This window comes from Octopus bimaculoides, chromosome 2 (genome assembly GCF_046866305.1).
Source record: "Octopus bimaculoides isolate indiv1 chromosome 2, ASM4686630v1, whole genome shotgun sequence".
NCBI classification, from domain to species: Eukaryota; Metazoa; Mollusca; class Cephalopoda; order Octopoda; family Octopodidae; genus Octopus; species Octopus bimaculoides.
The window spans coordinates 98,191,068-98,208,902 of NC_142929.1; the positions used below are offsets into that span (position 1 = coordinate 98,191,068).

At 35.7% G+C, this 17,835-nt stretch overlaps 1 protein-coding gene across 8 annotated transcripts in view; it reads left to right on the forward strand.

Moving 5' to 3' along the window:
- The window catches only part of LOC106869109 (SEC14-like protein 5), a 109,355-nt gene extending 91,520 nt beyond the window's left edge, over positions 1-17,835 (forward strand). For 4 of the 8 annotated variants that reach the window (XR_016240687.1, XR_016240688.1, XR_016240689.1 and 1 more), the window contains 2 exons: positions 156-7,240; positions 14,957-17,835. Coding sequence is in view for 4 of the 8 variants with exons in the window: in XM_014914649.3 (XP_014770135.1) it covers positions 156-257; positions 14,957-14,969 (115 nt within the window). In the remaining 4 variants the exon portion in view is untranslated. The remainder of the gene's footprint in view (positions 1-155; positions 7,241-14,956) is intronic. The other 4 variants (XM_014914649.3, XM_014914650.3, XM_014914651.3 and 1 more) reach the window with 1 other exon arrangement.

The window sequence follows — 17,835 nt, forward strand, 5'->3', positions numbered from 1 at the left end:
AGCATAGAAGAGACAGAAAGTGACTGGGAGAGAAAGTAGAGAAGAGACAGAGAGAGAAGGAGAGAAGAAGAAAAGAGTCAGAAATGAATTTGTTGGGTTTTTTTTTTCATTATAAACCTATTTCTTTATAAATTTGTTTGTTTATTTATTTGCAGGGGCTCCATGAGCAGCCTTCAATCCTTTCAAAGTAGCATTTCTTCTCTGAGCATTGGAACTAATCAGAGCAGCCAATCGGGCCTGAGTAGCTGTCCGTCCAGGTGATTTCAGTGGTCATCTCATCTGTGCATGGTGTTGTCTCCGATTTACTGCCCGTCTCCACCTATACAATATTGGTTGATGTATCCCTCAGTCTGCTGCCTTCAGTTGTTGTTTTTGTTGTTGTTGTTGTGTTGTAGTAGTAGTAGTAATGGTTGTCATTGTTCTTAGTGTAAATAACAGACTGAGAAACATATACGCACACACCACATACATTGGTACTTCACACATATATAATCATATGTCCATGAATATGTTTATGTGTAATCGTCTATAATATATCTATAATCTTGTGTAACACATATATATATATAATCCAAGAGAGTTAGGCGTTGAGGATCCAACCCACTAAGGGATAATATATATCCAATATACTGCTGGGAGGGTATCCAATTATTGTTACACTAGTGTTATACCAAGTGCAATAAGTGGGTGCGGGTAAAAAGGGTTTTTTTTTACCCTAAATTTATATAGCAATAAGAAAATGGAAGGGAATATGAGGTACTCATCAACTTACAGACACTATATTCCGTTGATTAATCTGTTTATTTTATAACCAAAATGACAAAAAAGTCAATATATAGACACTTATGACATACCATGTCATATCAACAATTAAGATTTCAAATTTAATGGACATCTAGCAATTGGAGAAGGGACAAAATCTTACAGCTGTTTCGGCCTAGTGTTGGCATGCCCCATTCTATCTATATAACTCCAGAACGCTGGAGTAATTAGTAGATGAAAATGATGTAATGGGGGTACATGCATGATTCACTAGGCCTCTTCAGAGATTTACAAAATTCAATTCATGAATTTTGCAAAATTTACATACAAATATAAAATAAAAATAAAAAATAAAAATATAAGGCATATAAAAACATACAAAAAGTATATAAAAAAACATATAAAGAGTCATAAAAACTCATATATACATGCATATGCATGTATACATTACCATATACAGGTATACATGGATACAAACACAAATTAATCAACGGAATACAGTGTCTGCAAGTTGATGAGTACCTCATATTCCCCTCCATTTTCTTATTGTTATATATATATATATATATATATATATATATATATATATATATAACATGCATATGTATACACTATACAGATATATATTTATACACAGACTCACACACACTTAAACATATACAGTCCCTTTATTTTCTTAATGTTTCACATAAATTATCAATTCCAGATGAGAACTTTATATATTTATTGTAAAATGGAGAGAAAGATCTGTTGCATATTCTATATTGGGAGAGAATATAGTTAGGTATAAGTTTTTACTTAAGCTTTCCATTCCAGAATATACAATAAACTAAATAAAATAATGTATTGAGGTGTTAAGTGAATGCTTGTAACTAGAGAGAAAGCGAAAGGGTTTTATTTCCAATAAAATGTTCGATATTAGTCAGATTATGTTGTACTGTATAATACATTAATAAAACACACACCAGAAATGTTTATAGGTAGAGATTTAGTTGACAGTGTATTTTTCTTTTCAAAGAATGTTCCGGTGCTAAGAAAAAATATCTTATTTGCCAAATAGTGTGAGGAATTCTTGTGCAACTAATTCATAGAGTTGTTTTATATTTACCTTTGAACTACTTTACACATTTAAAAAAAATTTCTTTGAAAAATCCTGAATATCTCAATATTCTTGCTGCTGAAAATCTGGTATTTCTGTAGCAGGCCATTATTAGTGGTGATCACTGCATGGCACTAACTGTGTGTCAGCAAATCAAATCTATAAAATGTTTGGAACTGCTTCATTTATGGGTCTGATAGTGTTTTTTAAAGGCATGAATATCATCATTTTTCACATTTCTTTCCATAGAAATTAAGATTTATCAAACAGTGAATTTTTGATTTGTGGCATATAGAAATATTTTGAGGCTGCTGATTTTTGCTTTCCTTGACAAGAACTATTTGCTGTATGATTTTATCTTGATTCAATCCTAGTTCCAGATATTTCAGTTAATTTTTCTTCATTTGTTTTTAAACATTTTTAAAGAGTTCAGTTGTTTTTAATTTTGGGGTAAATTTCTCTTGATTTATTGTTTGTTTGTTTTATTTATGTTGATTTTAAAGAATTTGATTTAAAAATGATATGCTCTTGGTTTTATTTGGTACCTTATCATCAGTGTTTAATTTTTAAAATTTATATTTAATTAAAATGTATTTTTTTTTATAGAAGGTTGAGGATTTTCTTTATAAACTAAAAGATTTTTGTTATAAAAGTGGCTACTTATTTTTGGAAGTGATTGGGAATTATTTTCAAAGACATTCAAAAATACATAAACTAAAAGAGTGGAACCCAAAGTGTCCTTGTTACCTATCTCTGTTTCATCCATTGTCTTAAAATTAACATCTATTCCCCCCTTATTGCATTTCCTTCTTCCCTTTATTATTCACTAATTAATTTTTTCTTCATTTCTCACTACCTTCAATCTACTTATTCAGCATTATCAGGAAACACTTTAGGTCTCTGATGAAGAATTATGCCCAGATTCCTTTTCCATGTGGCAAAATAATGTATTCCAATTTCAAACTTGTCATCTATTCTTTTATCTCCTATTTACATCCCTTCCAAAACTCTTCTAACTACCACTAGCTAACTATCTCTTGTCCTTCATCGAGAACATCTATTTTCATCTTATTTCTCTTTGAATTCTTTGTCTTCTGTAATTCCAATGGACACAAGTCCACTTAGCTCTCATGCTCCTCCTACACTATTGACACAGAACTAGAATTATTTCCCATTCATAACTATTTGTACCAGTTAGTTTCCCTACCACAAAACCATACCTTTGATTGACACACTGACTCTTTAAACATTCTTGAAATCCTTCTCACATTTATCCAATTATCACATCTTCTGCTCTCATTGGATTGTTTCATCATTACCTAATCAAAGTAACCCACCTCACATAATCCTACCGGTCAGGAAACATTATCCCACCAACCTCCTGATATTGAAAAATAGATAAAGAACATTTATTGTCAAGGGTAATCTGAGAAGAACTGGAAGAACTTCAATGAGTTAGCTGATTGGAGTTTTTCCAGTTCTTCACTTATTACTCTTGGCAGTAAATATACGTCACCTGTGACTCTTCAAGACAGCTAAACAGAAACTAACACTTTTCCATGAAGTTTGTTTCTCCATCTCTCTCACACAACCAAAGCTCACAACTCCTTAGCCCTTAAGTGGTCCATACTCTGCTGCTCTATAAATGTTTGGTAAAGAATATTGCCTACAATGAAGGAGGCAGTCACCATTATCATTTGGGACAGCCATCAGGAAAGGAAAGGCATTGGTTAGTGGCCTTAAGCATAACTATATTATTTGTGTTGATCACTGAAACTGCAAAACAAGCAATACTCACTTCACAGTTGACAAGTTAACTGTTAGGAACAGAGCATTCCAAATATTCAACCACTTACTTCAACATTTCTTCATATATTTCCCTCTCACAGGTGCCTCCTTATTTTTGACTGTTTCTTTCTGTAAATTTCAAATCATGTTTTATAAAAAAAAAACAGAAAAGAAAAGAACATAAATGGCAGAAAGACATTCAAGTGTTTAACATATACCAATTCTTCAAGAAAATGCCCACTCCTTTTTATCACAGCTAATTGCATCAGTAGGTTACAAATGATCAGACTTAGAAGAACACCTACTGAGTGAAAAAGTGAAGGTTTCAATTCTGCTAGTAGCATCAGTAGTACTATTCCAATGGCCCAGTGGTTAGGGCAGTGGACTCGCGGTCATAGGGTCGCAGTTTCGATTCCCAGACCGGGCATTGTGAGTGTTTATTGAGCGAAACACCTAAAAAGCTCCACGAGGCTCCGGCAGGGGATGGTGGCGAACCCTGCTGTACTCTTCCACCACAACTTTCTCTCACTCTTACTTCCTGTTTCTGTTGTGCCTGTAATTCAAAGGGTCAGCCTTGTCACACTATGTCACACTGAATATCCTTGAGAACTACGTTAAGGGTACACGTGTCTGTGGAGTGCTCAGCCACTTGCACGTTAATTTCACGAGCAGGCTGTTCCGTTGATCGGATCAACTGGAACCCTCGATGTTGTAAGCGACGGAGTGCCAACACATACACTATTCCAAATCCTTGGTGAATTACTTAACTTACTATGGTTGGAGCTATCTCACTGTAAATAGATACCAGGAGGAGGAGCTATCTCACTGTAAATAGATACCAGGAGGAATGGCTCACCTCTTTTATCGGCAGGGACCTAGTATAACTAACAAATGTTTTGTTAATTAGTAGTTCAAGGGAGCAGAATGTAATAAACATTGTACATAACAAACTTGTGATAAAACATCCTGATCAAATTAGGTTCAACTCTTACACATCAAACCTTCAACTGTTTCCCTTTAATACTCTGTACTTTTTCCACTCTATATTGATAAAATCACAAGAATTGAATGAGTAAGAGTGACACAATATTCCCTCTTAAATTTCTTGTGTCTATTAAATCTAAACTCTCTTCAGTTTTAGACATGTTGCAGAATTCTGTGTTATGTTACATTGTCTTTTGATTGTTGTATTTATCTGGTGTAATAAAGGTGGTTTATATGGAGAGGAACTGTTTTAAATGCTTTATACCTGTAATTGAGTATTTCATATTTTTAAGTACAAATCCTGCTTGGCAGTTACTTCATTTAACTTTCTGCTCCCCTCCCCTCAGGACAATAAAATAATACCAGTAATATACTGATGTTGATTTAGTCAAGTATATCCTCTCCCCTATTTTTACAAATACTGCTCTGCACCTAGTCAAATACAAAATATTACATTATTTGGGTATTTAAAAAAAAATCATCATGTATATCTTCATATACATGATGCATTAAGTTTATCTTATTTTTATCATATATATATTTATTATTATTATTATTATTATTATTATTATTATTATTATCATCATCATCATCATAATATACATCATGTATCTCAGAATGGTAACAATGTGCTCTTAGAACAAGGACACATTAAACTCATCTCTCTCTCAGCTGAGCTGAAAACAGGTACCATTCCTATGTCTTGTCTGAACAATATGTATCAAAATTTTATAGGGAACATCTCCCATTTGATCATGGGAGATGGATTTAAACAAATAATAAAGAAATCTAGAAATGAATAGTTATATTTTAAAATCTTGGATCCAGAAATTATATTTTATTTTTAATCCCAATAATTTTTTTTTTTGTTTGCTTAATATTGAAACTGAGACTTGCAGTTAAACTTGCACTTTTTTTTAATAACCCCTATCCTTCATTCAATGAAACCATAATGTTACCATAAAAGTTCAATGAATAAAATTAAAAAATAAAACTCAATCTTCCTTTGTTTATCCAAACCTTTTTTAACAACTGATTTTTTTCTTAAGAAAAACACTTCCCTCAAATTAAATAATATATTTATTAAAGAACTCTGTTAAATAGGCAAATTAATTAATTTTCAAAAGTCAGATAAGGATTTCAATAAAATATCAATATACCTCCAAAATTAATTTTATTTTATTTTGCTGAGGGAAAAAAATGTTAAAACAAATTGACATGAATTTATTATACAGTTTGCTTATTGTGGCTATCGTTTAATAGAATAATAACAAAAGTAAGCAAACTGAATATTGCTATAGTATGTTGTCATTAACAGATATTTTTTCCAAAATGGTCTCCTTTTCCAGGCCAGAGATAATGTTTTAACTCCTTAGTCTATGTCAATGTGACAATCCTTTTTGCTTCAGATGCTGCTAATGCTAGTTTATTTGCTTGCTTGATGTTACATGTTACCATCACTAATCTCTTTCAATTTTGGTGATTATCATTAAATTTATTAACTTTTAACATTGGCACAAGGCCATAAATTTTGCAGAAAGGTGTCATTGATTACACTAACTTCAGTGCTTGATTGCTACTTTATTGTCTCTTGAAGGCAAAGTTCATTTCAGCAGGATATTAAATTTCAATTACCAGAAAGTACGATCCATACCTTCCAGTCAGTCAGTCAGTTTGATGAAGATTATCACTCTCTATGCTACACTCACAGGATAATTTAAATTACATTCTGGAAACTGATGAAACATTCAGCAATTTAACAGTGCTACTGCTGCTTACAAATATTGAACTATTCTTACTTTGTAGAATCTATTTTCAATAAGTTATACTGGGTCATTTGAAAGTGAGATTTGTTAACCACCTGGCATTAGATGGTATGCCTCCTATAACTAAAAGATAGAAAAACTCACCACATCCTTCAGCTAGTTGCCTAATGCCTGATTGACTCAGCCATGTATGATTTTGAACCTTTGTGCACAGGAACCAAGTTAATCCTTTTTTTGATAGTGAGGTACTTTCTGGAATTTTCCACATTTCTTATGACATAGTATACACATTATTTTTACTGACCAATAGAAAGAGTTGTTAGAACTGATTTATTGACCAATAGAAAGAGTTGTTAGAACTAATTTACTGACCAATAGAAAGAGTTGTTAGAACTGATTTGCATATGATGAGCATATTACATCACCAGCTTGTGAGGCAAAAATTTAATCAGTGCAGTGAAGGTTAGTCACCTGTTTGTTTGGTACTTGGACTAACACCTAAACACTGTCTGATCAATGTGGTATGTAGAAATGAGTTTTCACAAGAAATCCAGAAGTTTTCATAAGAAACAATTGAGAAACATGTACCAATCATTCAACTCTATAACTAGTGTTTATTACTTGGATGGAGATGAAAAGCTAAGTTGGTCAAAGTGATGTTTCAGTTGAACAACTGCATGTTCTGTGTAATGTGAATTTGTCTCTTCCCAATCACTACACTAGCTCAGTTCTTGTTGATGATGATTACTACTTTTCCATGCTTGGGTTTGATGGAATTTGTTGAAGCAGATATTTCTACAGCTGGATTCCCTTCCTGTCATCAATCCTCACCAGTTTTCAAGTAAGGTAATATTTCTCCTTGGTCAGAAAAAATTTTCATGGAAGACTGGAAATGAATTACACTGCTTGTATGACAATGACATTCACCATTATTATACAATGTCAAGACGAGGAGAGACAACCACATACACACACATTTATATACAAGCTTCCTTCAGTTTCTATCTACCAAATCCACACACATGGCTTTGGTCAACCTGGAGCTATAGTAGAAGACATTTGCCTTAAGTGCCATGCAGTGGGTCTGAACTTGAAGTCATGTAATTGGAAAGCAAATTTCTTAACTACACAACCATACCTGCACATATATTTATATATGTATGTATGCATGCAGAGGGCACATTACCTAGTAGTTAGGGTGTAGCAACAATGTTTTTATAAATAGATTAAACCAGGGGTTTTCAAACTTTTTGACTTGCGGACCCCTTTATATTTCAGGCTTTACCTTAAGGACCCCTTTATAAACGCTTATGAAATTTATACATAAATATTTGCTTAAAATAACATACATTTTTACATTTATTTATTTAACAGTATTTAACAAATAGGTTTATTGTCAATTAAAAGATTTCGATTAAAAAACATATATAAAATCAAATTGCCCATAAAAAGTATTTGCTGTCTACGGACCCCCTGTATTGTCCTTGCGGACCCCCTGTGGTCCGCGGACCCCCTGTGGTCCGCGGACCACAGTTTGAAAACCCCTGGATTAAACGATCAGATTCAGGTCTTGTTTCGATGTTTTAAACGTTTGTTTGTGCGTGTGTGTGCATGCGCACATGCATGCATAGTTAATCTAAGTGCTGTATGTAAATGCACCATGGATGAATGGTTAAGTTTGCCTCTCACAATCACAACATGGCATATTGAGCAATAGTCTACTGTGGCCTTAGTTCAACCAGAACTTTCTAAATGAAATTGTGTAGGCAGAAACAGTGTGGAAGCCAATTGGATGGTTTGCACTATTAATTAAAAAAATACATACTTGTCACACACAATTTCACACTGACTACTTAAGGCTTTGTTGAAGGTAGAACACTAAACACAGTAGTTTCACCACTGTGGAATAACTGAGTCACTTGAGTATATCTTTTATCTTTTGATTGTTTCAGTAATTAGACTGTGGCCATGCTGGGGCACTGCCTTAAAGAATTTTAGTTCAACAAATCAATCCAAGTACATATTTTGTTTTTTTTTAAGCTTAGTACTTATTTTACAGGTCTCTTTAGTCAAACTGCTAAATTACAGGGACATAAACACACCAACACCAGTTGTTAAGTGGTAGTTGGAGACAAGGACACACACATAGATGGATATATATATATATACACTGATGACTTTCTTTCAGTTTCCATCAACCAAATCCTCTCACAAGATTTTGGTTGACCCGAGGTTATAGTAGAAGACACTTAACCAAGAAACCATGCAGTGGGACTGAACCAGGAACCATGTGGTTGGGAAGCAAACTTTTTACCACACAGTCATGCCTATGTCTATAGTTAGGTTGACTGAACAACTGAAAACTCATGGTTAAAAATTCTAAGATTAATATATGTTGAAACTGGTGATCCAAGTCTCAGCGTATATTTAGATCACTGTTCAACCATTTCACTTATTCCACATGGTTGCATTACGAAATGGCCCAAATATTTAACTGTTTAACAGCTCAGTTCAGTTCATCTAATCCTTAATAGGTCCACAGTTAGCAATGATAGGAATTTACTTCATCAGCTTGTAATACTGATCTTCAGTTCCACAGACATGAAAACCTACTCATGATACTTTACCTCCATATCCAGGGAGAAATTCTCTCTAATGTCTTTCTTACTATAGATGCCAGAACTGAATGCTGGCTCTGAAGATTTTAGACATCTCGAAAAGTTTAACCCCAGATACAAAACTGACCTACGAAAAATAGTTGTTTAGCTCAGGCCAATTCTGAGGGAGTAGACCTATGATCAATGTCTTTTCTCATATGTCAAAGAATACAATATCCAATGTGTCTTAACTTTTTCAAAAGGTGTGATTTGAGGAAGATTTGACTACTATTTTTAGCAAATCAAATGATCATATAGTTTCATTTGTTGGTTAGTCTTTTTCTGCAGGTAGAATTGAACCACAGCCCTATTTTCAAGTAGTTTGCTGCATCTGTTAACAGTGATGAACCATATCAACTATACTACCTACTTTTGGTTACAGGGTAAGGTGTTGTGAGTGAAGTACTTTGGCTTTTGACATAATGCAATACTGATGACCATATACAAAACACTCACATCTTGGCTTTGGTTATCTGATACAAGAATATAAATATCATCATCAACAGCCATTGTCCATGCTGGCATGGGATGGATGGTTTGACTAGAGCTGACAAGCAGGAGAGTTGCACCAGGCTCCTGTCTGATTTGGCATGGTTTCTACAGCTGGATGCCCTTCTAAACACAACCATTTTACAGAGTGTGCTGAGCGCTTTTATATGGCACTGCATGGACACTTTTACGTGGTACTGCCACAAGTACTTTTTATGTGGCATCAGCACAAGACTTGCAAGTGAATCCTCACCACCAGTGGAGGATCTAGTCTTAACACTTCTGCTGCAGAGTACAGGTCTTCTTGAGTACAGCAAGATGCCCGGTATCTCAGTCCTTTGTCGTCTTGTTCCATCTACTTTGAGAGATCGGCACTTCTTTGTGGAGCTGACAGCATCCATCTGCATCACATGACCAAACCAGTACGATCTTCTCTCTCTCTAACACATAACAACTAATTCCGCTTATGCCTAACTTCTCTCTCAATATACTAGCACTCTGTCAAACATGTACACTTACATTACACGGTATCTAACGGAGAATACTAGCCTTATTTCTCTTTAACCTTAGCACATCCTCAGAGACCACATCTCACTACCATGTAGAATTGCTTTCCATATACATCATCGTTTAACATCCGTTTTCCATGCTAGCATGGGTTGGATGGTTCGACCAGGGACTGGGAAGCCAGGAGGCTGCACCAGGCTCCAGTCTGATTGGGTAGTGTTTTTACAGCTGGATGCCCTTCCTAATGCCAACCACTCCGTGAGTGTAGTGGGTGCTTTTCACGTGTCACCTGCACAGGGGCCAGAGGAGGCTGGCAATGACCATGATCGGTTGGTACTTTTTACGTGCCACCAGCATGGAAGCCAGTCAAGGCGGTGCTGATATTGGCCACGTCCGGATGGTGCTTTTTACATGCCACCAGCATGGGTGTCACAACTACAATTTCCGTTTGATTTTCATTTTGATGTTGATGTACTTGACTCAATAGGTCTCCTCAAGCACAGCAGGTCACCCTATGATCCAAGGTACTGTTGAATGGGCTGGGGCCGGTTATGCAAAACTAGTGTCAGATACAACCGTGAACTCACTTTATTTGTCAGGTCTTCGCAGTCACAGCATAACTCCAGAGGTCTCGGTCTTTTGTCATTGCCTGTGAGGCTCAACGTTCAAAGGTCATGCTTCACCACCTCATCCCATGTCTTCTTGGGTCTACCTCTACGCCGGATTCCTTCAACAGTTTGGGAGTGGCACTTCATCATGCATCTCTCCTCACCCATCCGTAGTACATGACCATACCAGCGCAAACCTTCCTTTGATGTTGCTGCACCTCTTATGTATCCATAGCTTACACTGGGTACATCTTATGGAGTTTCTACCTACACCTTTTCTACACATCAAGCAGGGCCACCTACCTGAGGGTGTGTGTGATGTGTTCACCTTCCTACTTACTAGAACTTTGGTCTTTGCTACATTGACTCTAAGGCCTTTCGATTCTAAACCTTGCTTCCACACCCGAAATTTCTTTTCTAGTTCTGGTAGTGATTCTGCTATAAGGGCCAGGTCATCAGCATAGAGGAGCTCCCAGGGGCAACCCGTCTTGAATTCCTCTGTTATTGCCTGGAGGACTATGATGAATAAAAGGGGACTGAGGGCTGGACCTTGGTGGACCCCTATTTCTACCCGGAAAACTTCACTATACTCATTGCCAATCCTAACCTTACTAACGGCCTCTCTGTATAGGGCCTGTACAGCCCTTATTAATCAGTCGTCAGTTCCCAGTTTCCGCATCGCTCACCAGATAAGGGATCAGAGGACCCTGTCAAAGACTTTCTCCAAGTCCATAAAAACTAAGTATAGGGGTTTATCTTTAGCTCGGTATTTCTCCTGCAGTTGTCGAGCCAGGAATATGGCATCAGTGGTGCTTCTATCCACCACAAAACCGAACTGCATCTTATCTAAGCAGACTCTCTCCCTAATGAGATGGGCTGACCCCTCCATGACCTTCATCACCTGATCCAGCAGTTTGATACCCCTGTAGTTATTTCTATCTAGATCATCACCCTTGTAGCAGTTGACTATGGTGCTGCTACGCCAGTCATTGGATATGACTCCGTCATGAACTACCTGGTTTACAATGCGGGTGACTATGCCATAGCCCACACCACCAGATGTTTTAAACATCTCAGCAGTGATTCCTAATGGGCCAGGGGCTTTTCCTGGCTTCATACCCTTAATTGCTTTATCTAGCAGGGAGCTGTCTATTCAGATAGCTGGTCCCTCTACTGGGTCAACATTTGGCAGGTTCTCCTCCTCCCATTCATTCTCCATGTTCAGTCTTTCATAATAGCTTCTCCAAGCCTCTTTCTTTTCCGAATCATTAAAAGCAAGTGCACCATCATCCATGCGGACACATTTCTCTCCTGTGACATCACAATTTTCTCTCACACACTGTCTTGCAATCCAAAATACTTCAGTTCTTTGGTCTTCAAGTCACTGGACATTGGCAAACTTCTTTTCTGCTTCGCCCTTAGCTATGTATACCTGCCACCCAGCCTCCCTTTTGGCTACCTGGTACAGTTCCCTGCTACTGCCACCCTTCCAGGCTTTCCAGGCCTGTTTCTTTGCTCTAATGGCTTTGTCTACCGTACTATTCCACCACCATGTAACTCTACATACATCATACAATCTTCATTTCACTCAGAGAGTGAAACCTTTTGTAACCAACAGTTTCCTCCTTCCTATTCTTATTCTAGCAATTACACTCTCCATACATCCTAATCCACTACTAATTTGGTCCCCTAAGTAGCAGAAATTATCTACTACCTCTAATGAGCTACCAAGGCATTTCAGAGAATCAATTTCCTGAGTTTCTATAGTTTTTATGTATCCTGTGCTTCTTCCACATAAGAACACTACTTTGTAGCATTTTATGATGTTTGTATATTTCTCAAACATTACCAATCAATCCACTTCAGGATTATAGCTAGGGAGGGTGTGGTACTGAGGGAGGTGGATTCATGTCAGGTGTTGAAAGAGGGACAAAAATAACTGTCTTGCTGTAGAGAAGATACATGGCTATCTCAGTTGGAAAGAGGAAGATGTTAGTGATGAAGTGTCGAGGTATACTTTTAAGGTACAAAAAATAGATATATATATAAAAGAGAATAAGGACAGAGGATTGGGTGGGCAAGTTTATGAGAGTGTGAAAGGAGAGTGACAAATGGTTAAAGACAGGGATAGAGGTGAATGATGAACAAGGGTGAAGGTGATATGTAGCAGTACAAAAAAGCAACACCTAAATACAACATGTGGTCCTTTAACCCATAGGATTCTGCTGAACCATCCAACCCAGGTCAACAAATAAAATGGTTGTAAAATTACAATAATGCTAAATTTACACAAACATAAAACAAGCTACCAAATTATTCCACTCACAAAATGTTGGTCACCTGAGGGAATGGAAAAAATTTCTCAAAGTGTTGTATTGTAGAATCAAATCCAGAAACACAGCACTGCAAAATGATCTTAACCACACAGCTATGCCTGTACCCATTTGCAACGTCTGTTTAAGCTGTACAACTTATATTTTCAGTCTGTCTAATTACCTAAACCTATTTATCACTCAATCTTTCTTCACACTTTTTTTTTACAACATGAATTATTTAGTATGAGATCTTTTAGCTTTGGTACTTCTGTAATAACTAATTATTATCTTTAACATCTTATTTCAGTTAAGTAAGCTATTATCAGCATCATCACCATTAACATCCACCTTCCAAGGTGGCGTGAGATAGGAAGGGCATCCAGCTGTAGAAACTCTGCCAAATCAGACTGGAGCCTGGTGTTGCCATCCGGTTTCACCAGTCCTCAGTCAAATCGTCCAACCCATGCTAGCATGGAAAGCGGACGTTAAACGATGATGATGATGATGATGATGTTAAACGAATTATTTCATGATTCTGTCGAACTGGCTCCTGTGCAGGCGGCACGTAAAATACACCATTTTGATCATGGCCGTTGCCAGTACCGCCTGACTGGCCTTCATGCCGGTGGCATGTAAAAGCACCTACTACACTCTCGGAGTGGTTGGCGTTAGGAAGGGCATCCAGCTGTAGAAACTCTGCCAAATCAGATTGGAGCCTGGTGTAGCCATCTGGTTTCACCAGTCCTCAGTCAAATCATCCAACCCATGCTAGCATGGAAAGCGGACGTTAAACGACGATGATGATGACGATGATATATATTAGTAGCATAGTAACCATAAAAACTTACAGCGGTTTATGTCAATCTATCTGTAATCTTTTATGTTTTCCCTTCAAACCTTGCTCCATTTTCTCCTTGATTCATTGTCTTTTAGTTATTCTATTTTTTATCTCTACTCACTTTCCTGCATTAAACCGACTCAGTTATTTCTTTCTTTCCTCGTCTTTACATATTTCCTTCCTCATTGCAAAATCTACCTCCACATTATTTCCCAATGAAGCAGATTTTAATTTTCCAATGTCTACTCCAAGCTCACTGATATCATACATAAATTTTTCTCTTTCTCTATCATATGCTCACTCACTATATCTCCTTACTTATCACATTATCTCTTATTTCTCCTCTCTATCATAAAGCTGTCTTTATTCATTACACTCTCCTCTTTTACTCATATTATTTCTTTCCCTCTTGCTCTTTTCTCCACTTCTCCACATTTTTACTGTCTCGTTTGATTGCTTGTTCCATGACCCTCATTGTTGTAGCTAGTCACTGTTCTGTCTTTGTAGTAGCTGTCTCACTTACATACAATAGTGCATGTAGGCCAGTACTATCCTACCTGTGCTTGGAAGAGTTAAATCACCCCTAGAATAATATTAATACAAATAAACATAATAGAATTACTAAAAAAATATTGTCCCAAATTATATACTCCCCAAATTTGTATAGTAAATTAACAACAAAATATAGAATCTTTTTATAGCTATAACCCACAAATAAACATAATAGAATTACTAAAAAGCTATTGTCCCAAATTATTTACTCCCCAAAGCTGTATAGTAAATTAACAACAAAATATAGAATTTTTTGTAGCCATAACCCAACTGTTACTTTCTATAATTTCAGATATTTAAAAATCAATCCTTGTGATTATTGCAATATATAATCTTATTAGCAGGGTTTTATAAATAGAAAGACTATTATAATTAATATGATCTCTCTCTCTCTCTTTCTCCGTCTCTCTCTCTCTCTCTCTCTCTCTCTATATATATATATATATATTATATATATATGTATTAGTTATAATCCCGACAACATGAATAGTTTTTCTGACACACTACAAGTCTAATCAGTAATAACATTTTATTTTCTTTTGTAACCTACAAAGTGCAAAATAACTGTAGATTTTCTCTGCTTTCTTCCAGATCTTTGAAATGACATCCAGGAATGGAATTGCCCAGCTGATTTAGATTTCCAATTTACTCCAAAAGAGACAAGGGAATTTTGTAAAATGTAACAGATGGCTTGGAAATGTCTTTTGTTATAAATTTCCAGACAAAAACTATTACCTTCTGAAATATGCAAATCAATATGATGAACTGAAAGCATCTTCAAAAGCTTCTATTTGGTGATAGGCAGCCACATTTAAACCAATTCTGTTGTTTGTGCTCATGTACTATTTAGCCTAGCATCAAAAAAGAAAACAAAAATCAATGTAGAAAGGACTACATCTGATTTTAGGTTGTTGAAGGTTAATTCTGCTTAATATGTTTATTGTTAATACAGTTGGTGCCATTGAAGTACCATCAGTTACCTATATTGGATCAGTGATGCAGGCTTTAGGTCTTCAGATAAAAGTTTGCTGCTGCTTTGATAGACAATGGCAATACATTAATACAAAACGTATGTATACATATTTAAGTATATTCTATACAACAAACAAAAATACTCTGTATTTATGTTGTGTGTGTATACATTATGTATATAAAACCATGTATGTATGTTTATAGGTGAATATGAAGGTTAATTTTATGTTTGACATAATTTAATAATAGAGACATATGTAAAGTTACACAACCATTGTAAGATGCTGCGTGTGTATGCATGACTATGTGCGTGTTTGCATATGTTTATATTTATTTAAAGAATTTCAACAACATATCACTCAAGAATCTCAACACACTTCAAACCATCTCTAATCCAGACCATTTTATCATAACTCACACCTTAGAAATGACAACAGCATAATCTCATACTCAGGTAACACACACACATGCATCAACATAATACTAGGAGGCTTCTAATTCAACAGGTTTGGCAAAGCCAATCATTCTCCAAGCTATATCCATAGCAGGATTTGAACAAAATACTCTTAATCAGATTTCTCACACTTGCCTTCTTCATATTCTGTCATTAAACAAACAAGTAATTAATTCATACTTATCTTTTGATGCCCAGATACAGTTAAAGGAAAGCTCACAGGAAATTGATAGACTTTATTTCCAGAAATGCTGGACAAATAATTCCAAATGCCCAGTTTTCAATGCTAATAGTAAAATGTTACTGCAGGTCAATAAACTACATGTCAGTTATGTCCCCTTTATTTATACAGATAAGCTTTACCTTCTCTCTATTGCTTATTTACAGCTAGGACTGGGCCATTTGTGAGTTAAGTGGCATTATGGCCAATGATACAGTGTTGTGTTTGTGATACTACACGAATCATCAACAATTCAATTGGCAGCCTGAAGTCTTAGCAATTCATGCTGCTACATCTCTTATTTAAACATCTGCATTTAAGAAAACATATATTTATTTACATCACAAAAAATAATGATAAATCAAGTCAATTGCTTATTTTCCATAATCAGAGATAACCACTAATAAATATTTCATGTGATTGAAATCATGAGAAGGAAAGAAATGAGAAGAGCTATTTATGCAGTCATCTATCTATATATATATATATCTCAATGGCAAATAAGAACAGATATTACTTCTGTATTCAAATGAATGACCTTTAATGGTGTGTGTGTGTGTGTGTGTGTGTGTGTGTGCATGTTGGTGTATTTGAAAACCATGTAATATTTGATTGCAGATGATATCAATATTTCTGATAACAGTATGCTAGCTAGATTATGATCTGCAATTGTAATATGCATATTTTCTATACTTCAGCTCATCATATTCTCTACATACCATCATTACATATCCATTGAATGCTAATGAAAATCATCTTTTATAGAAGTGGAAATGTAGTTTTCATATATTTTCTTCCGGAATTGAAATTATCTTGCATATATACAAGAAACTCTAAGGTTGTGAGTACTGGACTACTGACTACATGGTCCCAAGTTCAAACCACATGACAGCCAACACGTGACCCTGAGAAGGTCACCTAACTGCTAGTTTCAGTCTGCTGACAGACACAATCTAATCACATCAACTCCACAGTTGTAGTGATTAACAGTTGGAAGACATTCTACTGTAAATATAAAGTATACATTTGTATGTAGCTGCGAGAGAGAGAGAGAGAGAGAGAGAGAGAGAGAGAGAGAGAGAGTGTGTGTGTGTGTTGGTATGTAGTGCAAGGGCTAGTAGCATGTAGAGTGACTGGTAGTGTGGAGTGAAGTGACCAGTAGTGTGCAGTGGACAGTGCTTCTGTGTACAGGTGACACATCTTTGAATGTGTGGTGATGGAACTGTTTGTGTGAGCATGTCAATGTGTGGTGATGGATATGTTAGCATACCATATCTAGGCTGTTGGACAATTGTTTAATATATTGTGACAAAGCTGTGGTGACATAGTAGGCAGGCTATTTTAGTATTTTAGTATGTGGTTTTTTATCCGGTGACAACCAAGCCTTGTATATTCCCTCGCCAAATATATCACTATTTTTGTTGTCATTATCATTAATAATATTAGAGCAATGGAGATGGCCGAGGAAGTAGAACCAGATTTCATGTTTTACTGCATTTAGTTTCATTTCTCTGTTCTGAGGCTGACTTTGCCTTTTATTCTCACAGGATTGATAAAATAAGTACCAGTAATATGCTATATCAATTCAACTGACTTTACCCAACCCATTTTAAAAAATTGGCCTTGTACCTAGTCAAAAGAAAATCATTATTATTAATTAATATTTGTATGTTTTTTTTCTTCAATTTTTGTTATTTCATTTTAGACATTGTTCCTTGAATAAAATGGTGATTACTCAAGAGACATATTTCTCAAAATGAAAATATTGTTCACCCTAATTGTATTATTTTCGATAAATTGAGAGTTTCATACAAAAGTCTAAAA